General features: G+C 38.8%; 1 protein-coding gene across 1 annotated transcript; it reads left to right on the forward strand.

Moving 5' to 3' along the window:
• The first annotated feature begins 18800 nt into the window (after positions 1 to 18800).
• Positions 18801 to 22733, forward strand: SPINK7 (serine peptidase inhibitor, Kazal type 7 (putative)). Its single transcript, XM_008589595.1, has 4 exons — positions 18801 to 18914; positions 19769 to 19794; positions 20511 to 20635; positions 22469 to 22733. Exons 1-4 carry the CDS (start codon positions 18854 to 18856, stop codon positions 22512 to 22514), a joined length of 258 nt encoding a protein of 85 aa, XP_008587817.1. The 5' UTR covers positions 18801 to 18853; the 3' UTR covers positions 22515 to 22733.
• Positions 22734 to 27363: the final 4630 nt, after the last annotated feature.

Genomic DNA, 27363 nt, shown 5'->3' on the forward strand with positions numbered 1-27363 from the left:
ACATATGTTATATTTTCCTAGAATGTTATCTATTTCATGTAGGCTTTCAAATTTATTTTCTAGGAATTCTGCAAAGTGTTCTAATAATTTTCTTGAGTTTCCTCTTTCAATGTTTATTTTGTCTTTGCCATTCTTTTTGTTTTGATGCAATTTAGGTTGATTTTAGATGTGTCTATTGTATGAATTATTTTGAAGTAACCAAAATTTTTGTTACTTCTCTTTTCTCTGTTTTCTAAGTAATTAATGTATTTTCATCTCTAATTCCTTCTTTTGCTTCCAGTTTACAGTACTCTTTCTAGTATTTAAATTGGATATTTTAATTTTTATTGATATATATATTCAACGTAATGGATTTTCTCTGAGTATTGACTTAGCTACATATCATTTACACTGATGTGTTTTTAATGCTATTATTATTAATAAAGTTTACAAAAAGATCTACTTCATATTTTCCCATTGACCCAAGACTTAAATAAAATAGTTTTAAAATATCATACTGGAAGAGACTTTTTAATTCCTTAGCTACATATCATTTACACTGATGTGTTTTTAATGCTATTATTATTAATAAAGTTTACAAAAAGATCTACTTCATATTTTCTCATTGACCCAAGACTTAAATAAAATAGTTTTAAAATATCATACTGGAAGAGACTTTTTAATTAACCATTTCTAAATTTATCTTATTATGGTCAAAGAATGTTGTTTCTGGTGATTTTTTAAAAATGTATTAAATATTTTACTTTGATCTAACATATGGTCCAACTTTACAGATGTTCTTTATCACTTGAGGAGCCATTATATTCCCTATCATCTAAGTACAGATTGTGATGGACATTTATAGATTTGTTATTGAATATAGATTCTGTTATTTACACCTTTTATGAACTTACTGATATTTTATTGTCTTTAACTATTTAAGACTGAGAGTGATGTACTAAAGTTTCCTGTTATTATTGTGTTTCTGAATATTTCTCCTTGATAGTCCTGCATCATAGAAGTGGCTGTATTCATTGTAATTAGTTCTTAGCACTGTAAAATGTCCTTCTTTGTCTTAATTTAATGACTTCAGTCTAAATTCGACCTCGTCTGTTATCAACTAAGAGTCAAGGGGCTAAGAACCGCAGAGATAACCATCACTGGAGGATGGGTTCAAACTAATGCATAGTTTCCCTTCACGTGTGTCTTCTCTTGCTGTATTACTCTTAAATGGAGACCACTGCCACCTCCTACTACGTTGCTTGGGACAGGTCCCTGATCTTCTCTGAAATCACCTTCCAAAAGTATAAAACACAGATATCACTTTAGTGTTGTAAAGACTAACTGAACATTGGCAGAATTGGTAAATTATAAACGTTTTATATGGTTATATTTAAAAATTAAAGAAAGAAATACAGGCTTCATTTTCATTAATAGAGTAGGAGTTCCTTCTAGAAGGTGTACTGTGTTATCACACCACTATGGATCAGCCTCCACTGGTGGAGAAACTCACAGGAAATTAGCAATTCAGATTGGGCCTTGATTTACTTTTATGGCCCTCTTTTTCACCTTCCCTTCATGTGCTCCAGGACCATAATATTGGGCCCAAAATTAAAGATGGCCTAGACCACCTACAGAGCATCCCTTGCAGATACAAGAGGCATTTAGATATCTCAGTCCTACTCACAGATACAAGAAGAGTGAGGGGATACCTGATTGTGGTGATTGTGCCTTCCCTGTCGCAGAAAAAAAAGACTCAAACAATGAAAACAAGCCTTTATTACACATATACTTTGCTGCCAAGAGTTCTATATAAATCTCATGGCTACACATTCTGTCACCCTGGCCAAGCATGACATACACGACACACAAAATTATTAAGAAGGTTGATAAAGTATATTGTTAAAACTCTAATGTCACAAACCCCAAAGAGTAGAAAAAAGAATGGAGCAATATCCGTACCAGGCACCATCAGGGTTAAGGGGATAAAGACAGGACAGATTCCAGCCCTTTTTTCTTCTTAATCCAGGAAGGCTTCTGGGAATAGCCAGGGATTCATGAGCCAATTGACCATATGGACAGTTGAGCTAGGTTGGCTAAAGAGGGGGGATTTCAGGAGTATACCATGAGAGGAGATAGGAAGTACAAAGCAAGCCTATCACTGCACAGATAGATATTAGACTAATGGAGATTGTGAAATAGGGAAGAAACTGCTGAGGATCATGAGGAAACAGCGTAGCACCAGAGAATTAGAGAAGGATCTGAGGCCATGGGGAGCATCCAAAGCAAAAGCAGCAGATTAGGAGGAAGAGTTGTAATGTTGGAATTACATGATATCCAGAACAAGTAACAACAGGAATAGCAACTGAGATGAGAGGAAAAGAGAAGAAAAGAAATAGAATAAGAGAAGCATTGACATGAAGTGTGTAGTTAAGAAGAGGCAGATCAAAGACACCGAGCAGGACAACAATTAAAAGAACTCCACCCAAAGAAAAATTAAAGGATAAAAATAAATTGCCCTCTAGGCAGGAGAGCCAGGGTGGAATAAGTTTAATAAGAGAAACAAAATATGGACATAGTTACTCATCAGGAGCATTGAGCAATCACAGCAACTCAGGAATTGGAGTAGTTTATTCACGAGGAGTGAGACGCTGCAGGACGGGGTGTTCAGCAGCGTATTGTGGGAGCAGGTGAAAGAATGGAGGAAGTGACGAGACAGGTGCTCTTAAGTCCTGCTGGAGCCTCCTTGTCTCTCCCATTTCTTCTGTTTAGTTTTATAGATAAGATTCTCATCTTTGTGATGCTGCTTCCTTTCCTTGTTCTCATCTCTTGAACCATCCCAGGCTCCTGAGACAGTCGACACAGGCCCAGCATCCCTCTTCTCCTCTGACATTCCCACAGCATCTTACTTAGTCTTCACATAATATTGCAGATGCTGTTGTCCCTGTTACACTTCCATCCTTCTTTAACATTCTTTAAACAGTATTAAATCCTCCCATCACTTCTCCAGAGAACCCAGATGTTCCTTCTGTTCTCTGGCTCCAGCCTCTGCTGTTACCTAGTTCTTTGTCTCCTCAGGACTTCTGACCGCTCTACAGCCTACAGAAGCCACCCTTCATGTTCTTGGGTTCCAGGAACCTCAACTCCTTCTTTCTCTTCCATGTTCTTCTCTTCCTGTCATTTCTATTTTCTTTTACTTCTGGAAGGCACATATTCTTCTTTCCTTGACTTATATTTCCTAAGCAGATCTCCTGATTTATTTTTCTTCTTGGCCTTCAGGGGCCACCAGCTGCCTCATTTTTTCAGCCGTTCTTTCCTATGAGTCTCTTGTCTTAGGCTTCACCGCCTTTTGCAACGACTCCAGCTTCCTCTTCTCAACTGGGCCAATCCTGCTTCCCTAGCTTCTTTCAGCATCTGGGGTGTGGCTGAAGTTTTCTGCTCCTGCGTTCCTAAGTCATCCCACCTCCTGCCTTCCTCTGTGGCCTTACCATTTTTTCTTTCTTCATTTGTTCCTGCTTTGTTTGTCACTTCCATCATCCGGTCTCCTGTGTGGCCCTTATTCATTTAGCTACTCCCCCACTTCAACTGCTTTTATTTCCTTACTTCCCCCAAGTTGTCACCCTATGGAGACCTCGTGTTGGTTTTTTCACACATACATTGCAATTCCTGGGAATCTCACAGACTACATCTGTCTCCAAGCTCCTCCCATCCACATTGTTTCTCTACCTTGTTTTCTAGCAGTTTCCATATTGGTGGATGTCTATTCTCCTTGCTGCCCTTATTAAATCAATGTCCCCCCTTTCTAAATACTATTCATCTTCCTATGGCTAATTTTAGAAATGCTAGTGTCCCTTCTGTGCTTCTTCTAGCTTTGATGTTTCCATCTCTTCAGTCCCTCTGTGCTTGCCAGCTAATTTCATTGACTGATCTGCATTCCTCCCTCAACACATACTTATTTTTTTCCTCAGGTACTTTTTATTCCTCAATTGGTCACTGTTCTCAGCTGCTCCTATGTATGGAACCACATCCATCTCCTGCATTTGTCATATCTCCTCTGCTATTTAATCTACCTACATGCATTCCATCATTTCCATCCTGCTCACTGCTTCAAATATTCTTATCTCCTTTTAAAATGTTTCTGCAGCTATAATCACTTGCTCTTGCCTGCCCACCTGAATTATCCTGATGCTCCCCACCAGTCGTCAGAACTTGCCCTCAAGTGCTTCTATTTCATAGAGAATTGATTTCTTTAGCTGCGTATTAGCCTAACTTATCCCTCGTTCTTTTACTTTATAAAAATTTTTAGTTAATTCTGTACTTCAGCTCTTAGACTCGTAAATTGCTCCCAAATTCACATTTGCTCAATTGCTGTCTTCCTGAGTTCACCTTCCTGTTCATTGTGTCTTATTAGATTTGTTTTGCTTCTAGCCGATACTTAAATTACCCACATGCTCATTTCCTAAGCTGCCCTCATATCCCACATTACTCACATATCTAGTAAAAATCCCTACCTGGAGTTAGCCAAACTACAAAAATTGAGGGCATAGTGTTCCACAAGACTGCCCTTGCTGAAAGTTCAGAGGTTCCTATAACTACACTCAGGTTCAATAATTTGCTAGAAAAATTCACAGAACTCACTGAAAGCTACTATATGCATAGTTACAATTAATTACAGGAAAAAGACACAGATTAAGATCAGTCAAAGGAAGAAACAAAGGGCAGCATCACGGTGAAGCTTACTCTGTCCTCTTCCTGTGGAGTCCGGACTACTTTTTGCATGGCATCAATTTGACAATATACACAAAGCATTGTCAACCAGGGAAGTTCCCTAAGCCTTGGTGCCCAGAGTTTCTGTTAGGGCTTCATTACATAAGTATAATTGATCGATTGATTGATTGATTGCCCACATACTCAGTCTCCAGATCAACTAATACCTCCTGATCCAAAGCCCCCACCCTAAATTGCATGGTTCATCTTTCTGGTATGGCCAGTCCTACTCTAAACTGTCAGGTGTGGCCAGCCCCTGCTCTAAACAAAGACACTCCTATGAGGTATAACATAAATTACATCCCAGAAGCCGAGGGCAAAAGCCAGACCCTATTTTGAACAAGGACAAATTCTTTACTACACTGTTCTGTATTCTCTGATGCTACCATGTCCCATGCAGTTTGGGGTTTAATTTAGTACTCATGTCATTAGATCTTTCTTCTTCATATTTATGTTATCCTACATCATTAGCTTTTGTTTTCCTCTTTTTTTGTTTCTCAGAAATTGCTGAAATCGCTTCTTTTTCATGGTTCCCATTTCATTATATACTTTAGTTTTTTCATTTCCCACATAAAACTGGAATTGGAATTTGTGAGAACTTGCATTTTAATTTTAAAGTTACAACTACCTTTACATGTTATGCTTCCAATCCTCTTGCCATTGCCAGAAATGCATCTTCAGTTGCAGCACATTTCCTTCAATGTTATCCCAGTGCTTGTAGAGTTTGGTTACTTTTTTGCATGCTTTCTCTCTCTTCCCCTAATCCATCTTCTGCATCAGGTCCCTAGCTCAGGATCTGTCTCATTTCCCATTGTCATTTTCTGGAAAAAAAAAAAAAGTTCAATGTGGGAAAAAAAAAACCTTAAGGATGTTTTTACAGTTAAGAAATTTGGTCAAATTACCACAAATCCATTAAACAACAACATCATTAATACCAAAAATCAACTGAGATGGGTGTTATTATATATGTCTTAAAGTTAGCGAGACATTTCATCCTTATTATATTGACACACCATGGATTTTTTAGCAAAGTCTTTTGATTTCTGAGATTTATTTGTACCAAAAAAGAATGCATTACCATGTCCTGTTTAATAATTTAAATGTTCTTACAATTATATCAAGGTAAGTTCAAAAGTACAACTAAATTTTAGTAATTTGTCTTTAAGATGTTTTTTGTTACAATCTTCAATATCAAAGATGAAACATTTAATAAAAATATGTGCATTTATAGAAATGTTAGGGTATGTCTATCTACCAATGTGAACTTAATAGATAAAAAAACAAAAACTATCTTAAGGAAAAATTGTAAGGGAAATAAACATGTAAAATATCCATCACAAAACTTTTTTATGAATAGTGCATTTTCAAACTACAAATCTCCCTTAAATTAAATATAGTAGTAATTATATATGACTAACATTTTAAAAACAAACTAGTAAAATATCTGGCATGTATTAAGCTATTAATCATAATCCTATGGCTTTAATGGTATTTTTTACATCAGTTTGTTAAAACTATTTTTACTGTAATGTAAAAATCTCTGGGCAATTTATTTTCTAATTACTCTATCTAAAGTTTCATAATTCCTAGACACTGCTTCATGTGATATAATTTTTATTATTACATGTTGTGGTTCTTGTTATTTAATATTTGTTTGAATCTCATAACATCTCATTTTTGAATTGAACCACCTTTACAAAATTCTATTGCAAATATAGAATATAAAATTGTTCTGCTACACTAAAAACAGTCCATCTTTAAAGATTCTGATCAACACAAATGTCTTAAATTCTCTCACTACTAATTTATTTCACCTTCTTCTAGAGGAGAACTTATTTCTGAGTCTGGTATTTATTTCGTGAAGTTCACAAATTGCAGATTGGAGAAGAAAGGTGGGCTTTAGTCTCCTTGGACTGATGACCACAAGCTTCTCTGGTCTTTGAGGATTCTGGGGAATGATGCTGTGATCTCACCCCCATGCCCAATGTTCTGGATAATAAGCCTGAATCTGAAAAGACAATATATAACAGCAAAGATGTATCTTTCCAAATAGATATAGCTCTTGCTCTCCTTATCCAGCATTTAATTATTTCCAGGCCCCAAATCCCAGCCCTCACGTGCCACCCAGGCCAGTCCTACCGCTCTTCAAAATCCCCTTAGTCCCATGTCCACACAATCCTCCAGGGAAACCCAAGTCTTCCAGGCCGTAAAGTGGATAAAATGTAATCATATCTGATGGAACTTATGGCACTAGTAGTGGTTCTTCTTATAGAAGAAAGAAAATATGGCTTATTTATGGGCCTAGTTAACCTCTTCCATATTATTGGCCAGGTAGCTGAAGAGGGAAATCAAGTTACTTTTCAGGAACAAAATCAGGAAGGACCTTCACCAGAGGTTAGTGTCCCAGAAAGAATGAGAGAGTGACCATCTTCAGTTTATGACCTTACTCAAATCTGGTCACTGATACAGAGCACATTGTTAATCAGGAAGTCTGCTTCTGGTTAGAGACATACAAAATGGCTCTTCACACATCTTGATGACAAGATGTAACTGGGATCTTGAGGTTGAATTCTGCCACCATTAAGCAGTATAGTTTACATCACAATTTTCCATTACATTACCATCTTCTCCCCTCTTCAATTTCACTTGTTGTATGTACACATACCTATCTCCTGTACTATATAATAAGAATACTGAATGTAGGAACTGAGTATAATTTATTTCTGCATCATCTCTCTCTCACTAAAGGCTTAATATGGTGCTGTGTTCATATTAACAGATAAACTAAACAAACATTTCTTGAGTCCCTCTTTTGTATCCTCTTCCCATCTGCTCATTGTCTCTAGAATATTAGAGGTACTTATTTGATTATGTTGATCAAATGAATTAATAATATCTTGTAGCTAAATGTCATACTATCTCAGAGACACACCTCACTCTAACTCAAACAATCACAAAAAAGTGTTATACTGATGCTTTATGGAAAGTCCCTGCCTTTAGGAGATATCTAGTCTAATGAGGTCTGGTAACAGGAAGGGGAGAGATAAGAAATAATGTAGTTAAAAATGGAATGTTATGAGTGTTATAAGGGAATTTCAACTAAACTGCTAAGATACAAAAGGTCTCATCTGATTGTGAAGTTCAGGAAAAACATAACAAAGGAGATAGTGTTTGAACTGGTTCCAAGGACAGGTCGTCTTTTTTCAGTCACATATGTTTGAAAGACATCAGCCAATATATACAATATAAAAATAATAGAAAGAAAACTACAGGACATTTTGTAGCAGCAGTTGAGTATTTCTTTTGAATACCAGGAATATAATATCAGATAGTATATAAGATTGATGGAGATTGTAAATAGGGTTGAATTCAAATTGAGAACTCTGAAGAAAGGAAATGGGGGCCAATGACATTTATAAGGAGGAGTGTGATGTGGTCAGATCTGTGTTTTCGATTGGACTGATTAGATATTACAGAGGAAAAAAAAAAGGGAGCTGCAAGAGTTTTGCAGCAGGTTGGGGTTATGTAAGGTGGACCTGAAATGGGGCATATGTTGTAAGATCAAAAAGAGGAATAGGATTAGATTTGGCACTGACGTGGGAATCAGAGTTTACTATAGTTTCAAGACTATTTGCTTAAGTTATTATAGTGTCAATTTAGTTATTCTCTACTTAGAAGTTTTGTATTTTGGGTATTTTTAGTTTCTTAAATTGACTTTAATTTTGTTTTTACACAGAAAAATTTAAGAAAAACAAAAACTAGCCCATAAACCCCATGTCCAGATAAGCCCTATTATTTCCACCTAGAAAGTACACAGCACGAATAGGTTAAAATGAAGATAGAAGTGCCACACCTCTCCCATTCTCACACTCCCAGGTTATTTGTTTGTTGATGGGAGGAGGCAAAATATTCACAGAACTAAGAAAAATTAAACTTGTTGGGATTGCCAGGAAAAGATGACAGCCCAGTTAAAATAAGCAATTACCATGGACAGGAGACACCGATGGGGAAAGGGAAAATAACAAAAGTGTAGTTGCATTCTGGAAGTGCAAATAGATTGGAAAAAGGAAACGGAAGACTGGTTAGCACAGCTGAGAGAGGAGACATCTGTGTTGGGTGACAGTGCTTATTGGGGAGCAGTGGGGGTGGCAGGGATGTTGTCAGAGGATAGATCCCATATGAGAGAAGTCATGGGAGGGGAAGTCCACCATGCTGTGAAGAGAGCAAGATCTACGTACTTGAGGGCATGTGCTCAGGATAGCTGAGACTAGAAGGCTAAGAGGATAGGGTCCTGGGAATGAAGGCAGCAGTTACCAGCAGGACAAAATCCAGGGCAGGACTGGAACACAGAGCTCAAAACCCCAAAGAACTCTGAGCAAGGTCAGAGAAGTAGCTGGTCACACTGAAAGAAATTATAAGACCTTGAAGAGGGGAGTTAGCAGGTAATAAGAGAGTCATCAGTTTGCTGAGACACCAAGGACAAGATAAAGAAAGAATAAGAGATGGAGAGTTGTTGGTTTCAAAAGCCTCCATCTCCTCCCTCAGTATGTTTGGTGCAGAATAATGTTACCTTGTCAGATACCCTCAATTTTTGGTCCCAGGCCAGGAATCTTTGAATGACAGGGTCTTCGGTGAGAAGAGACACATGCTAGGAGGAAAAGAGAGTCAGTAATCCATACCGATGAGGAAAGGTTGTGTCTAACTACAGACAAGTTTTAAGGTCTGGGCCAAAGATTTATTTGGATGATAAGAAATGAGACGAATACTCACTGTACAAGGGATAATGACTCCCCATTCCCATGCTAGCCCCATTCTGGGTTATGGATGAGTAGAATATCTGCATTATTCAAACTTTAAATTAAAATTTATAATCTCTCATAATTCATGGATGAATTATTTCAAAGGCTATGATATAAATTCAGTCAATTTCTCTTTTGATATTCACATTTCTGGTAAGGGTATATTGTACCCAATAAACAAAGGAAAACATTTCAGTTAGAAAGGTCAGAAAGAGTAAATACATAGCAGAGGTCAAACTTGAACCCAAATTTTCTCATCACAAAAAAAGAGCTTTCCCCACTCATGTATACTCTTCTCTTGTTTTTTAAGTGTCTCTAACAACTAATCCATATATCATTTCTGCTTGCACACCTCCAGTAGTGGAGAGCTCACCACCTAGCAGAGGATCCTATTCCATATTGGCCAGGTGGGGTTACTGAAAGAGTCTTCATTTTAGAAAAAATAGATCTTAGGATGATGTCTGCAGCTTCTTCCTAGCTAGCCTGTGAAGACCTCCTGGTACTCAGGTTCCACATGTGCCTCCCACTGTCTTCACCTACATTGTCAGACTGCTCATGTTCTTCACAATCCAGCTGTCCTTAGACCATGGGGATACCTCCTTCACAAAAACTCCTGTCTAGACCACCTCCAGCCACAAGTCTCAGACAGGAATCAGGAGTCTATCCACAAAACTGAGAAAGAAGCAATGCTATAATATTCTTTGGGATTCAGCCATTGATCCCTCTGGCACCTGAAAAACCTCTCCTCCATTCCCTCGAGCCTTCCAGACTGTTAGTCTCCCTCCAAGCCCTTCTCTTTTCATTCAACTTGACGGTACTCAACTCCTCTGTTCCCAAAACTGCTTCTCAATATTAAAATCCCTTTGTGATTCTCCCCTGCCCCCCTGCACCCACCCTTGGATCTCATCTCCTACCTTTCTTCTGTAAAGATTCCTTGTCTCCAGCTCTTGTGTGTCCTCTTCCCAAAGCTGGTTCCTAAATCCCTCCTCTCTCAAACACACACCTGATTCGGTTCAGGCACTCCTTCCTAACTTATGTGCCTCTTCACTCTACTAGTCAACCTACCCAAATATCTTCACACTCCAGTCTCCTCACACGAGGACCTGGGGTTTTCTCATTCAACATTGTTTTTAGGGCACACCCTGAGGAGCTAGGCTAGGGGCCCTCATTTACATGGGTGAAATGGAAACTCTCAGCCATAATTTCTCCCCGACTGCTTCTTTCTTCCCATGGTACCTATGCATGCACACAGTTTTGCCCATGATCCATCCCAACTTTGATTCTGGATTATGGCTGTGACCAACCCTATTATTGCTATTCAAAATTTGGCAAAATTAATCAGTGTGTCAAAGAGACATCTGTACTCCCAAGTTCACTGCAGCATCATTTGTAATAGCCAAGATACAGAACTAACCTAAGTATCCACCAATGAATGAATGGATTAAAAAATGTGGTATATATGCACAACAGAATACTATTCAGCTTTTTTTTTTTAAAAAAGGAAGGAAATCCTGTAATTTGGGACAACATGGATGAACCCGGAGAACACTATACTAAGTGAAATAAACCAGGCACAGAAAGACAAATACTGGATGATCTCACTTGTATTTGGAATCTATAAAAGTTAAACTTATAAGAGAAGAGAGTAGAATGGTGGTTACAAGAGGCTAAGGTGGGTGGTAGGACTGGGGAGATGTTGGTCAAAGGACACAAAATTTCAGTTAGGAGGAGTAAGTTCAAGAGATCTACTGTATATCATAGTAACCATAGTTAATTAATTAATGACAACATATTACATATTTGACAATTGCTAAGAAAGCAGATTTCAAGTATTTTTACCACAAATAAATATGTGTGGTAATACATACATCAATTAGATTGATTTGGCCATTCCAAAATGTATACAAATTTCTAAACTTCACATTGTGCACCATTGAAATATAGGATTTTTATTTGTCAGCTGAAAAAAATAAAGAAGGAAAAAAGCAAAGTGTGAAAACACTTTGTGAAGAAGCTGCTGTTCACACCTTCTGCCAAGCACCCACAGAGATTGAATCTTCCAAACAGGAGCATGGAAGCCTCTGAAGTTATCAGTCATTCCAGCCTGGCAACCAGGCCAGGTGGAAGGAAAACACATGTCTGAGTGAAGGTTCACTTTTCTTGGAAATTAGGGTTAAACAATATGCTACAGCACTGTCACGACCTCCTCCAATACTCCTACACTATTCTTACTATCTCATAGCAATTTTTACCCTTCCCCCACAGATGCCATGTTCTCTCCAATTCAAACACTCCTTTCCATTCCCATTTCAGACCTCAGACTGAGGAGGAGAGGAGGAGAACAGCTGACCAGGAATTTTAGGGAAAAAAGAAATAAGACCTTACAATAGGGAGACAAGCATATAAAAAGATTTCAGGCATATTATCTTTTTGTATAAAAAAGATTAGCCCAAAATACTGTATCTTGCAAAGCTGTTCTACTTACCATATACTAACACTTATTATGTGCAGGGCCCTGAATATATCCAGAAATCTTAGAACTAGCCTGAAGTTTTTAAAATTAGAAACAAGGGACAGTCATTAGCATATCTAATGTGCAGAGATGATGGCATTTTAAAGGGAACCTGAGGGAACACAGAGTAGAGAATAATGAGGGCTTGAGCAGAGTCAAGGAAGTGGCAATTTACAAAAAGCAGGAAAAGGGAGGGGTTAGTTAATATGACCAAGCCATCTGGGTTTATTAACTGGCACTTATCCAGAGGAGAAACAAACTTCTTGTGCCTTTATGACTGTGATGGGAGGCAGGGATTTGAGTCAAGACAAGGCACCCACTGAGGTCAGGGCCTTATGTTCCATGGGGACTGGGAGCAACAGGGAAAGTTATCTCCCTGATGTTTGCATTTCAAAGAGACATCTCTCAGGCCCTTGAGGAAACAGTTTTTAGTTTACATCTCAGAGGATAGACAAAGGACTTATGATTCCAAGCTTTCTAAAGTAACTGCTTTAAGAGGGGTTTAGAGGTCTATCTGCCTATCACCAGGTTTTAGCTGGAACAAACAGTAAATTCTACTGGCAGTGTTGAGCTTTCTCAGGCAGACATTTTAAGGCGTCTGGGGTCATGCTAGGAATGTGCCCCTGAGCAATTAAAAAGCTGCAGTTTGTTCAAGTCTCTGGTGTGTTCGGGGGCGGGGAAGGGGAATGGACAAAATCATTTATGCTGAGTCTGCAGTTTTTATAGGCCAAGGTTGAAGAGTCAAGGAGAGAATCTTTGTCATATCAAACATGAGTAAAGCAAAGTCAATTAAATCCAAGATGTGTTGACTGAGAGCCTAATTTCAGTACTGTCACGGGCTTTCAGAGTTGGCTGAGGAAATCAGAGACCATCTAAACCATCTCTGACCTACTCCACAATATTCCTAAAGGGCCAGCATCTACCAGGATTTCCCACAGCTAAGAAATTCACTTCATGATGAAGCATGAACACTGCTATAGAGGTCTGATTGTTAGGAAGCTCTGCTTACCTTGAATCCAAACCTACACTCATGATGCTTTCAACCATCAGAGCCTTTTATGACAAAACAGAAGGCCTTTACTCTCTCTCCCGATTAACAGTAGAAGATGCATATTCTGTCTTGTATTCAATGCATGCTCAAATTTCTCTTCTCCAGGAAAAAAAATATATAAAGTTATTTCAATAATGTTTTAAGTACTATTTTTCTTATTTATTTCTACCCTGGGCTATCTGGACTGAATATGCTATATTTAGGCAAAATCCATCTTAAAGTGTGTAGATATAACCTTAATTAATAAAGCCTTTTGGGGGGCCGGCCCGGTGGCGCACTGCTACAGTGCGCCGCTTGGGAGCACGGTGGCGCTCCTGCCGAGGGTTCGGATCCCACATACAGACGGGTTCCCACTCACTGGCTGAGCGAGGTGCGGGCGCAGCACCGAGGGTTGCGATCCCGTTGCCGGTCCCAGTCCGGTACGGGCGCGACACTGAGGGTTGCGATCCATTGCCGGACACGAAAAAAGACAAAAAGGAAAAAAAAAATAATAAAGCCTTTTGGTTAACTGATAAATCTTCTTTTTATATATTATGTCTGGGCACTGCTAGGATTGGTGTATCCCTTGTATTGTTGCAGTGGTGGTAGCAGCTAAGGAGGAGTAGGCAGAGGTTCTCTGAGCTTCAAGGGGTATATTTATTTCACGGCCTTCTCTGCTAAAGAAAACTCTATAAAGGGCCCTTTGCTCACTCAGACAGCAGAGCGATTTCGACTTAAAGATGATTCTGAGTCATTAGGAAAAAAGAACTGGGAGAGACTGTTTAAGTTACAGTAAAGTAAGCTTTACTTATATTTTTTAAATTCACTAATGTAAAACAGATATTTCTCCCAAATGCTGGAAGGAAGAAGAAAGACAAAGACTAGAGCTAGTCCAGCCAAATCTACACCAGCAATTTAAAAACTGTCATAAGAAGGCCTTGAGGGTGTTGGGTGGTGTGTTTGTTGTATGTCAAGGGCAAAAGAGCCCTGGGGGTTGAGAGTGGGGCTGGTGAAGCAATGAGGAGGGAAAAACAGAATCAAGTGATAGCATTCCAGCCTCTCTTTCCCACCTAGCCTCACTCCTAAGCCTTATTTATTGTTGTATATGTCAGGGTTCTGATATAGATGGGGGTGGGAGACAGGACAGAAACCCTTGGCTCCTGGCTCTTAGTCATCCCCTCTCTTTCCAGATGATCCTCACACATGAAAATGCCACCCACTCTACTCCAGTGCTCAGTTCCTTTTGCTGCTCATTTAAATCAGTTGTCCTTCCTAACTGCTGTGATTCTGCCAGTTTTATTCCTATTATTTCAGTGTCCAATATGTCTGCAAATCTACCTCTTAGATTAGATTTAAAGGCAATATTCCAGAGTGATTAAAAAGCACCAGCTCTTTGCCTTAAACTAGCTACTTCTCTAAGTCCCCATTGCCTCTGTTAAATAACAGGGAGGATAATCATACCTATCTCATAAGATTGTTTTAGGTTTTAGAAGAGATAATGCACACGGCAGGTATAGCGCAGTTCTAGCACATAGGAAGTGTTTAATATATGGTTAATTTTGTTATTATAACTTTCCATTCCTAGAGCCACTATTCTATACCTGGATTACTGCCCAGCAAGGGTGCTGGCTTCCCTATTTCCCTCCAGCTATCTGACTCAAGAACTCTTCATTCAGGCCCTTCTCCAATTTAATTACCTCATCCTTCTCTAACCCTCTAATGGTTCATCCTGCTCTTCCTTGTGGCACTCTAAATCTACTAGGGAAGAAACTCCCAAATATTCTCAGCTTTACTTCAATTTTATGTTGTTCTGCATTAATTTTATCCTGCCTTCCCTGGTGTGGAACCACAGCCATAGTAATCCTCTCTTACAAGGCCTCAAGATTTCCCCCCTTGCAGGAATATAAGAAGGAATGAACAAATGGCCCTCAGCCTGAAATGGATTGGTTTTCATTTTCACAGGCTTCATCTCTAATCTAAAAAGAATCCTTCATAATTTGTGACTTGGTGTCCTGCTTGAAAATGTCCTCTCCATGTAAACAACTGCCCAAATCCAAAGCAACCTACACCTGACTCCTTGACCTCACTTTTCCTCACCCTTTTGAACCCAGAGATCTTTATCTTTACCCATCTTTTATCTACTTTATCTTTGGATACACTGGGAGGATCATTATCTCAGCTCCACCCTTAAGAAATGAAATATGACCCTTTGCCTCCTAGCCCCAGCCTACATAAATAATTGTTCATATTCCTCACACTTACTAAGTTTGCATTTTGCCTAAACCTTGACCTCTAAATAGTTAAGAAATGAAATGTGACCCTTTGCCTCCTAGCCCCAGCCTACATAAACAATTGTTCATATTCCTCACACTTACTAAGTTTGCATTTTGCCTAAACCTTGACCTCTAAATACTTAACTGCTTATACCTTACACAGTCCATTAGAACCTTCTGGAACACTTAACTCTTCCAAGCCTTGTCACCTCCTAGTCTTTATGTCCCCTCAAGTCTATGATGTACCCACTCCCTATCCATAAAATCATTGTTCCTCATTTCTCACTCAGTATCATAAAGAACTTTGAAGAAATATGCAGCATTGTACTGATGGGGCTTTCTGAAATCTAGTGCTGACTTTGTCTAGTGGCCATCAATCTTTATATCCATTGTTAACTATCTGAGATGCTCCCATTGATGTCTATGGCAAGCCTTCCCCATCTTTCCCAAGCTTTCAGACAAACCCAATTCTTCCGCTGCAAAAAAGCAACCCCAGCATTTAACAGCCATAGCCTTCCTTACACTGGGTCCTCCCTCATCTCTCCTTCCCTACTTTTTAAACTATGTGTCTCTACATTCATCTACTCTTCTCTGTCTCCTGCATCAGAGGAAATAGTGTCCATCTATGCTGTTAACCTTATTTCCTTTCTCTACACACCTCTAATTAGCTTTAGTCATGTATCTCAAATTTCTTCTTTCCTTTGGCTTTCACACATGCTCGGTCTGTCTTAGACCTTGCTGAATCTTCAGATTTTTCCATTCCCCTCCTCTTCTTGACTATCAAATGCCTAAAAATGATTCTGTGATCCTATTCTTCCACATCCTCATGATCAACCTTTGGTCTCATTCTCACTCCTCTTTGCTAAAATTGCATTTTCAAACTGCAATAAAGGCACCTCATCTTGAAAGATAATGGCTTTTTCTCAGTATTCATTCTCTTAAAACTTTGATACCAAAGAGTAAAACTTAAAATTACCTCTCTTTATTAGAACCTTCACTTCACTTCTTTTCCATGCCTGAACTCAGCACAGTTTCCTCCATTAATTGGTATTATAATCTTAGGAAGATTACTTAAGTCTTCTGAGCCTCAACTTACTCACTGGTAAAATTAGGGTAATAAAAATTCCTTCCTTAATGAGTTATTATGAAGATCACATAACATCATTAGCTATCATATATCAAGATCTAAGTATGAGCTTGGCATCCAGATACACACACACACACACACACACACACACACACACGCATAACCGTAAGAGATTTTATGCATGTGTGTGTGTGTATAAAATTGCATTTAACACTCAAAGCACCCTGTGAGGTAAATATTATTTCTGTTGCAAAGGTGAGAAAATTAAAGTATCCAGAGATTAACCTACACACTAAAAGGCACACAGTTAACATTTTTCAGAAGGAAGATTCCACTCTGCCATAAAAAAGAATGAAATTCTGCCATTCGCTGCAACATGGATGAACTTAGAAAAAATTATCTTAAGAGAAATAAGCCAGGCACAGAAAGAGAAATACCGCATGTTCTCACTCATAAGTGGGAGCTAAAAAAATTAAATAAAATTTAAAAAAGAAAAAAAGTTACAATAATCACAGCAATACTTTGAACTTTCAAAAGCAGGGAACAGAACTGAGGTTACCAGAGGTGGGAAAGGAGGAGAAGGGAGGTTTAGTGAGAAATTGGCAAAGACCCACAAAAAATGATTACATTGTGTAGTGTTATAAAAAAGAAAAAAAGTTACAATAATCACAGCAATACTTTGAACTTTCAAAAGCAGGGAACAGAACTGAGGTTACCAGAGGTGGGAAAGGAGGAGGAGGGAGGTTTAGTGAGAAATTGGCAAAGACCCACAAAAAATGATTACATTGTGTAGTGTTATATATACTAATTATCCTGTTTTGAACACCACATATTGCACACATGTATTGATATTCAATGTAGTATGCCACAGATATGTACAGTCAATTATGTTTCAATAAGAAAAAAAATTAAAAATAAATAAATTTAAAAAAAAGGAACATTCCAAATGAGATCACTGGACTCAATGGCCATGTTCTTAACCACTAGGTTATATAGCCCCCCAAACAGATGTAAGAGTTCAAATTTTAGGGGGTCATGTGATGTCATTTATTATTCACTCAATATCTTTTGTAAAGGCTGTGTTTCAGAATGCACTAAAACAACCCTGCTAAGCAATGGACTGATGGAATAGTCACTGCTTCTCCCAGGTTTTCACACATATGTCCTTAAGCTCAATAGACAAACGGCAGTCATTTGGACAATACAGTCTACCATCTAATGTCAGCAATCCATAGCATCAACTCTTGACTTGTCAATAATAGTAATAATCACAATAACATAATTAAATGCACTGCTCTTTAGAACAGGCTTTCATGCAAATGCTCCAATTATGTAAATTCTGTTGTGGCTAACAAAAAGACCACTGGACTGGGCATCAAATCCAGTCTCTGGGGTGGTCTCTGTTCTGTTCGTCAACTATTCCCCCTTCAGGCCTTCAGGGGACAAGCTAACATAATCACACTAACTCTGTAACCTCTGTGGTTGGGGGAGAACACACGACAGCCAAATCACCATGAGGGGAAGTGACAGTGGTGTCACTTCTGGGCTGGAATATTTTATTGCTGGAAAGGGGAATCCTTGAGAACTCACCTTTGTCTTACTTGGACAACAGTACTCTAAATAGTGATTACTCTGTCCACATGGCATCCAGAGTGAAGGCAATGTAGTACCATCAGCTGACCACCATACATACATGTGTAGCTTGAGTAAGAGACAAACAAACTTGTGTTATTTAAAGTCACAAAAGCCTTGGTATTATATGTTACCTCATCATAACCAAGCCCTCTTGATTAATACAAGCTCACAGCATATAAATGACTTACACAAGATCACACAGGAGAAAAATGTCAAAGCTAATATGTAAATGCCCTTCCCCAAGCCTCATAAATGCTAAGGTCACTGTTCCTTCCACTAAGTTCCAGCTTGCTTCATAGATTTCTTACCTCAAAAATAAAACGATATTTTTCCAGGAGCCAAAATATAAGCATAGGTACAATCTGTCTAATCTGGGTTTAATATCTTCCATTTTAATGGAATAAAGGAAGTTTTAAATTTTCACTTATTTCATAACTAGGTCAGGCAGCCCATATTTAATCTCTTCTACTATATGAGGTTTAGAATTCTTAACAGTCTCCACCTATGGAACAGACAGAAAAACACTTCTCACTTCAAATAACCAATTTGTTGCTCAGATAGGAAGCAGCAATTAAGTGACAAGAATTGCAACACAGCCTAGGGTGTGACACCGTGCTGTGAGGTTCTCCCAGAGCCAACACTGACTCTGAATGACCTCACAGGAAAGGTGGATAAACCAAGCCTTGCCATATAAGTATGACTCCTTTCCTAGGTCAGGGCTTACTGTGGCGACAATCTCAGAGCAGCCTCTGTGTCACAACCATCTCCATCATGAAAATCATTGGGACTCTCCTTCTACTCTGTATAGTGACCCATTTCTGCAGCAATTCAGGTGAGTTAAAGGTGGACAATGTCCCATACAGCCATTAACCTTAAACCTTATCCAATAATCTTTCCTGGGATGTGAGCATCTGAAGGAAATGTCAGGTTGTGTGGATTTAAACTGTACTGGATTGTAATAGAAATAGCCCTGTCCCGGGAAGGGAGGATTGTATGTTCTGGCTGCAATTTGAGGGACTGAGTCTAATTTCTTCCCTTTCAAGGATTCTTACTTGCATTCATGAAACAACAACAAAGAATGATCTAATTTCTCCATAAGTCTTCTATTTTATTAGGACACTGTCTGTGCTATTAGATACTATTCCTCAGTGCAAAGATCCAGAAATACTTGGATGTCTACCCAAATCAGTTTAGGAGGATCAAAATAAAACACAATTCTTTAAAATCTGGGAGTCAACAATGATACTTCTACATAGTGAAAAATTACTTAATTAAAATAAGTTTCTAACATCTTAAAGAAATTCCATTATATTCCTCTATATCAATTAGGAGGGAGAGGATATCAAAGATGGTGTTTCAGGCTCTTAGTAGTGGTGACTGCAATACCTCTTCTTGCTATATGACTATAAGCCATTATAAAAGACATGTCAGCTCCAAAAAACATTCTTTGGTCAATAAAGGGAGGAAATTTGGATAATTCCACTACCTGAATCAAGAGCTTACCAAACCCACTGGCTGTCCAACTTCCTCAGTAAACAGTTGGGTTTCTGCTTAAGGATAGGGAGTGTGCCGAGACTCATTGCCAGAGGAAAGGCAAAGTCTTTAATTATAGGACAAAACTTACATTAATTAATGAGATTTCAAGGTATTGCTTTATTTTAAACATTTCCGTCTATATCTTTTCAGAAGCCACCAGTCTGTCTTTAACAACGGTGAGTATTTGAATAACATTTTAATTTCAACTCCTATTGACTGTCACTTAGTCAGCAAATATGTAGGACTAATTCAATATGTTTAGGGGGATTAAAGGGGAAGACAAACACAGATGAAAAAATGACCTCTGCTCTCCAGAAGGCAGTTGAAAAAATATGACACACACATAAATAACCATATCCTAAAAAAAAAAAAAAAAAAAAAAAATTAAATCCAGAGTTAAAGGAGAGAGAGCTGACTTCCATGAGAGGCTGATGAAATATTCATGGAGGGACAGCATGTGAGAGACAGGGCAGTTACCTTGATTAATTGCCCAGGCTCTGGATTCAAATCCCAACTCTACCACTTACCAGCATTTACCTTATACAAGTTATCTCTCTATCTAAACTTTAATTTCCCCACATCTAAATCAAGGTAAGAGTAGAACCTATCCTATCAGTTGTTCTGAAGATTAAACAAAGAAAATTCACATAAGATTTAAGTTTAGTGAATGGCACAGAAATGCCCAATAACTGCTCACTGAGTGTAGAAGAAAAATAGAAGTGGTGCTAGTAGTACAATATTTATCATAGTGGTAATATTAGTACAAATAGAAGCAGCCACAGCAGCATCAGAATACCTGATCTGGAACTCTCGTAGCCTGTCTAATAAAGGCCAGGGTAGCCTAGCTTGAGATCTGGGAGAAAAGCAGGACATTCTCTTATGTCTGACACAGGTGGACTGCAGCATTTATAAGAAGTACCCAGTAGTGGCCATCCCCTGCCCCATCACATACCTGCCAGTTTGTGGTTCTGACTACATCACCTATGGGAATGAATGTCACTTGTGTACCGAGAGCTTGTAAGTACCTCATAGCAAGAAAGTGAGATCTGGTGCCAGTGTTCTCCACTACAAATTCCTCCTTTTTCCAGACGCCTGCTTAACTCTCCATATGCTGTACTTATTCCCACCCACAACAGTAGGTGGGAATAGAAAACTGACTGTCACACTCAAACCAGGGTTGGGCCACCTGCTCTGCCAGCTTGGATTAGTCCTATCCCATCAAAGAATCTCCAATTCCTGTCTGTCAACTGTGGAAATCCAACAAGACCATGAGTTCTTAAACTGCTGTTCCCCAGAGTCCAGATGATCTGTAGAGGCACATCAGGAGTCACCAAAGGGGTTAAGGGGACCATTTGGGGAGGTCTCCAGCTCCAAGTTCAGCTTCTGACTATTTTAAGTATTGGATTTCCATGCAATATCTTGTTTGAAGAAAGGGTCTTGAATTCCACACCAAAAAGTATTTGAAAGCCATTACCCTATATGACATCTAACATTCTTAACGGCCTTCACATAGCTTGATTCTTAGACAAACTTGGCTAGAGGTCCTTTACCCTCAATTTCCTGTAGGCTCTGTATATCTGTAGCTTTAAGCATGAATAAGGCTACCAAAATGATTGTTTTATCTAACCTAAGGGATGCAAGCTGTCAGTACGTGGACCAGAATCCCATGGACATGTTTTGCTTAGGTATTCTGTTTGGCCTTCATAGACTTTTTGAAGAAATGTAAGCTAGGCAGATGTCACTTCTTTATTGTCTCCCACTAAGTCTTTTTGATCATTGCTAACTCTCTTTTAGGTCACTGGATGAATTTTGGCCACTTATCTTATATCTTGTGTTTTTTGTCTTTGTGATGTTCTTAACAAGGTAGAATATCAAGTTAGGCCCTGAGCTGAGAAAGACGTGTCTACATTTTTATTTCTATTCATAAAGTTTTATTTCACAAAATGAAAGATTCTCTAGCATTGACATATACTGGGCCCTGGGCCAAAAAACTAGCTGAGTTCGGGCCGGCCCGGTGGCGCACTGCTACAGTGCGCCGCTTGGGAGTGCGGTGGCGCTCCCGCCGAGGGTTCGGATCCCACATACAGACCGGTTCCCGCTCACTGGCTGAGCGAGGTGTGGGAGCAGCACCGAGGGTTGCGATCCCGTTGCCGGTCCCGGTCCGGTACGGGTGCGACACTGAGGGTTGCGATCCGTTGCCGGACACGAAAAAAGACAAAAAGGAAAAAAAAAAAAAACTAGCTGAGTTCAAGAGACACTTAAAGGTAAACACGTTGGAACTCCTCCTCACTGAGGCGGGATCCACCTACTGACCAGGAAAGCTGAGGGACAGGACACCTGAACTTCCATTGTCAGAGTCCTCCTTCTGTTTTTATAAGACCCTGGGTGATCAGTAGACTCTGAGATCATAGGAGGCAGTAGATAGAAATTATCACTGGAAATATATTTCTGGAAATTATAGAGAAATTCTGCTTCTTCCTCTGTCAGAAACTGCCAGTGGCAAGGATATTTCTTTTCTGGGACTCAGTTTCTTCATCTACAAAACAAGGTTTTGGCTCATAACCTCTATAGTTCATTTCAGCTCCAATATTATATAAAATTTCCTCTAGTTTTTTTTTTTTTTTTTTTTCCTTTTTGTCTTTTTTACTGACCGGTAACGGGATCGCAACCCTCGGTGCTGCTCCCACACCTCGCTCAGCCAGTGAGCGGGAACTGGTCTCCACATGGGATCCGAACTCTTGGCGGGAGCGCCGCTGCGCTCCCAAGCGGCGCACTCTCCAGTGCGCCAACGGGCCGGCCCATAAATTTCCTCTAGTTTTAATGAATGTTGTTAACTGTGTCTTCCATTAGGAAAAGTAATGGAAAAGTTCAGTTTCTTCATGAAGGAAGTTGCTAACTTCTCCATGGACGTGGATAGAGAGCAATGATACATTCATCATCATCTTCATCATCCCTGGGCTCTGACTGACTTTCCTTCATCTTCCCCGATGTTCTGGATGGGAGCAGAGCTAGATTCCGAATCATCTTTACTGAATGGAGAAAGTCATTGTGTTTCCCTTGCAAACTCATGCCTCAGTGACAGGCTGGCTTTTTTTTATATGTCAATAAAAGAGTCTTCCCAGAAAGTTTACCTTTACTTCTGCTTGTATTTGTTTCATAGATAAAATCTCAATTATAAAAACTTGAGGAACATAAAGGTCTTGCTGTTCAGGAGAAAATTTTTTACAAAGCATTCCAAATGGCTTCCAAGAAACACATGCACACATGGACGCATGCACACATACACATGTACAAATACAATGAACACCTTACCCTCTACTGGAGTATTTAGCCACTGGGAACTAGTCTATGTACCATGCAAGTTCTTTATATCGGTCTCTTTTCCAAAGTTCCTCAAAAGGAAACCTCTTATTCCAAGAAGTCATTCCTAGAATGAGGGTTTTCCAGCCCATTTTTTTCATAAATGTACCATAATGTCTCCTGGGCCCAGCTCTACTAGAACACAGATAATAAAAATCACTGCTACATGAGGAAGCATGTTCATTGCTGTAAAGTTCTGATTGTCAGGATGCTCTACTTGTCTAGAGTTGAAAACTACATTCATGAAGCTGTCAACCATCAGAGACAATGAGACTATAAAATAAAGAAGTTTATCCTTTTACCAATTCACAGACTTTCATATACTTGGAGATGAATATTCTTCTGTCTCCAGTAAAATTTATTTTCTCTAGAATAAAAATCTCAAGTTAATCCAACCATTTCTCAAGTCTTATTTTCTTTACATATTTCTAATCTGAACCATCTTGCCTGGGTCTACTACAATTAGGCATTGCTTACCTTAAAATATGCTGGTTTGTAATTTACTAATGGACTAATCACCCCAATTTTTGTCCAACAGATGCAGGGAAATCAAAACTATCACCTCTCTACTAATCCTTTCTATTATCGCAGCCTACTGAACCAAGGATAATAATTATAATATAGAAACACCATTGGAATGAAACCTCATGTGCCTGCAAATACCAGGCTTATTGCATAAGAATAATGAGACACTAATTAAAATAGACATGCCAAAACCTCACCCCATAGACTGTAATTCAATAGAACTGAGGAAGGCCCTAAATTATCAAAACTTTTAATTGGTATACATTTAGAACTAGAAAATTCAGTGATAGAGGCAAAGATAGCAATGCCCAAGGTCCTAGGCAGGAGTCAAGGGCAGCCCCATCCACCTGGAAGCAGGTAAAAGTGCAATGCCTGGGGTCCTAAGCAGGAGCTTAGGGCAGCCCTCTCCAACTAGAAGCAAGCAAGAGAGAGTACAAAAACACCACTTCGACATGGGTAGCCCACTACAGGTAGTGCCACAGCCATGGCTTCTGCAAAAGCAACTTGTTGCCACAGTAGTAGCCATAGACACCATGCAGGTGGCCTTCTGGACACTTGACTGCATTGACACAAGGGGAGTCACCAGGTGAGACTGGAAAAAGAAGGGGATAGCTTTTGCTCAGATCCACTCCAGAGTAATAGAAGAAGAAACTGCTCTACAAGATGACCAGACATCAATGTAGAGATACTAGAAATATGGAAACCCAGGAAAATATGACACCACCAAAAGAATACAGTAATTCACAAATACCAGACCCTATAGAGCAGGAAACCCTTGAAATGACTGAAAAGGAATTCCAAGCAACAATCTTAAAGAAACTCACTGAGATATGATAAGACTCAGACAACATGAAGAAACAAGAAAAAAAAAATCCAGGATATGAAGTAGGAAATTTACAAAAAGACTAATACCTTAAAAAAGAATGTAGCAGAACTCGTGGAACTGAAAGATTCACTAACAAAAAAAGAAAACACAACTGAGAGCTTAAGCAGCAGGTTAGAACAAGCAGAAGAAAGAATTTCTGATCTTGAAGACAGAAGATAGCTTTTTTGAAATAACCCAGGTGGAGGAGGGAAAAAGAACTTTAAAAACTGAAGAAAATCTAAGAGAGCTCAAGTTTAAGTGCACAAACATTTAAATTATGGGTGTTCCAAAAGGGGAAGAGAAGGGGCTGGCCTGGTGGCGCACTGCTACAGTGCGCCGCTTGGGAAGCGCGGCGGTGCTCCCGCCGAGGGTTCGGATCCCACATACAGACCGGTTCCCGCTCACTGGCTGAGCGAGGTGCGGGCGCAACACCGAGGGTTGCGATCCCGTTGCCAGTCCCGGTCCGGTACGGGCGCGACACTGAGGGTTGCAATCCGTTGCCGGACATGAAAAAAAAAAAAAAAAAGACAAAAGGGGAAGAGAAGGAAAAGGCATTGAAAAACCTATTCAATGAAATGATAATGGAAAATTTCCCAAGTATAGAGAGAGATGCAGACCTTCAAACAGACTCCAAAACACAGTATAGTCAAACTGGCAAAGTTCAAAGACAAAGAGAGAATAAAAGAAGCAGAGGAAAGTGTCAAGTCAATGTAAGGGAGCCCCTATCAGACTAACTGCAGACTTTTCAAAAGAAACTCTACAGGCCAGAAGAAAATGGGATATCTATTCAAAATGCTAAAAGAAAAACCTGCCAGCCAAGTTTACTATACCCAGCAAGGATATGAAGTAAACTTCAGGAATAAGCAAGAAATAGTGTACTTTCCAGACAAACAAAAACTGTGGAAGTTCACCACCACATGACCAGCTTTACAAGAAATCCTCAAGGAAGTCCTACATCTGGAATCCAAAAAACAGTAATCACTACCATGAATACACAAGAAAGAACAAAACCCACTGGTAGAACAAAAATGCCAACGAACAAGAGAAAAAAACTAAATCTTACCACCACAAAAAACCATAATAACAATATAATAATACCCCTGCTTTATTTCCGATTTTGGCAATTTTGGTCTTCTATCTTTTTTCTTGGTCAGTTTCAATAAAGGTTTGGAAATTTTGTCAATCTTTTTAAAGAATCAACTTTTCGTTTTGTTGTTTTCCTCCATTGTTTTTTAATTCCCTATTTCATATATTTCTGTTGTAATCTTTGTTATTTCCTACTTATATTTGCTTTTGGTTTAGTTTGCTCTTCTTTTTCTATTTCCTTAAGGTAGAAGTTTACATTACTGATTTGAGATTTTTCTTACTTCTAAAATAGGTGTTTAGATGTATAAATTTTCCTGTAAGCACTGCATGAGACTTGCATCCTATAAATTTTGATATGTTGCACTTTGATTTTTATCTCAATGTACTCTCTAATTTCCCTGTGATTTTCTTTTGTGCATGTTTATTTAGGAGATTGTTATTTAATTTCCACACATTTGTGAATTTTCTAAATTTCCTTCTGTTATTGTGGTCACAGAACGTATTTTCTATTATCTTCTATGATCTCAGTCTTTTTAAATGTATTAAGACTTGTTCTGTGGCAAAAAATTAAAAAATAAGTAAATAAATAAGAAAATTCAGAGACAGATATTTGGCCCAGCTCAATATAATAGGATCCCTGTAGAAAGCAAAATCACTACTGTATGAAATTAATAGTAAATAGCTACCAGAGAAGGTAAAATTTGATCTAGGCTGAATGTGGCAGAACTGTGGCTGTTCACCAGAGTCCTTTTCAGCAAATGGAAACTGAACCCAGCTTCCACTTCTCTTGCTAATTGGCCCATACAACCCATCCCCAACCCCAGTGGTACCCTGTGTGCAAATGGGTGTAAAAATGTCCTTTGACAGGAATGTTTAGCCAGAACATCCACTAAACACAGCACCCACAGTAAAGAAACAACTCTCTCTACAATGATGGTCATTTCTTACTGGAGTTTCCTTATTCAGGCTTTTTGGTTTTCCTCTGGTGAGTCAGTCTCTGGTCATTCATGAGCATTCCCTATCTGTTATCTATAAAGTCTAGGAGCACGCTTAGTGGAGATAAGGTGAGCGCTAAATCATATAACAAAATTGCGTGATGGTAAATGAAAATCAGTTCTTGATATTGACTATATATTTAGCAAATCACTTGTCTGCAAATAATTTTAAACAGCAAATTCTTGTCTTTATCTTTTCAACACTGTTTTCTTTTTTTCCTAAATCTTCTTGGTGATACCAAACACAAGATTAGTTTGATTGTATCAATTAATTGTCTATCAAGTGTTGTAAAAGTTGTTTTGAAGTTACCGTATCCGTTTAAGTTTTTAAATCTTGTTTTCAAATAGAATTCTGTCAATTATAAAACATTTTCATGAAGATTTACTAATTTTATTTTTTGAGATAGGAAGGGCCGGTGTCATTATCCTTTTTAAAAAAACAAAACAAACAAATGAGAGAAGTGAAGCTAGAAAACCTAAGTAGGAACCAGGACCCAAGTCCAGTGCTCTTTTCACAATGCTATCTTGATTTCAACACCAATATGTTATCCCTGATTTAAAATCTAGGGAAAATAAGCTATAATGAAAACATCTTTATTTTATGTCTAATATATGACCTCCATGAGCAAAAACCAGTTTTGAAAAAGAATGAAAGGAAAAGTTGAAATCTCCCTAAATCATTACTTACCCATAAAGGAAAGTATTAAATATGTTTCCTACTGTATGAATTAATGCAGGAAATAGTTTGCAGTACTCAATTTTTTTTTTTTTTTTAAGATAACCGGTAAGGGGATCTTAACCCTTGACTTGGTGTTGTCAGCACCACGCTCACCAAAGTGAGCCAACCGGCCATCCTTATATGGGATCCGAACCCGTGGCCTTGGTGTTATCAGCACCGCACTCTCCTGAGTGAG

This window comes from Galeopterus variegatus, unplaced genomic scaffold (genome assembly GCF_000696425.1).
Source record: "Galeopterus variegatus unplaced genomic scaffold, G_variegatus-3.0.2 Scaffold5539, whole genome shotgun sequence".
NCBI lineage: Eukaryota > Metazoa > Chordata > Mammalia > Dermoptera > Cynocephalidae > Galeopterus > Galeopterus variegatus.

What these genes read in the sequence shown, in the direction of transcription:
- SPINK7 (XM_008589595.1), top strand. Translation starts at nt 18,854, where the DNA reads ATGAAAATCATTGGGACTCTCCTTCTACTCTGTATAGTGACCCATTTC. An exon ending in CCATTTCTGCAGCAATTCAG is followed by an intron (nt 18,915 to 19,768) that starts GTGAGTTAAAGG and finishes ATATCTTTTCAG; the next exon opens with AAGCCACCAGTCTGTCTTTA. An exon ending in CCAGTCTGTCTTTAACAACG is followed by an intron (nt 19,795 to 20,510) that starts GTGAGTATTTGA and finishes TGTCTGACACAG; the next exon opens with GTGGACTGCAGCATTTATAA.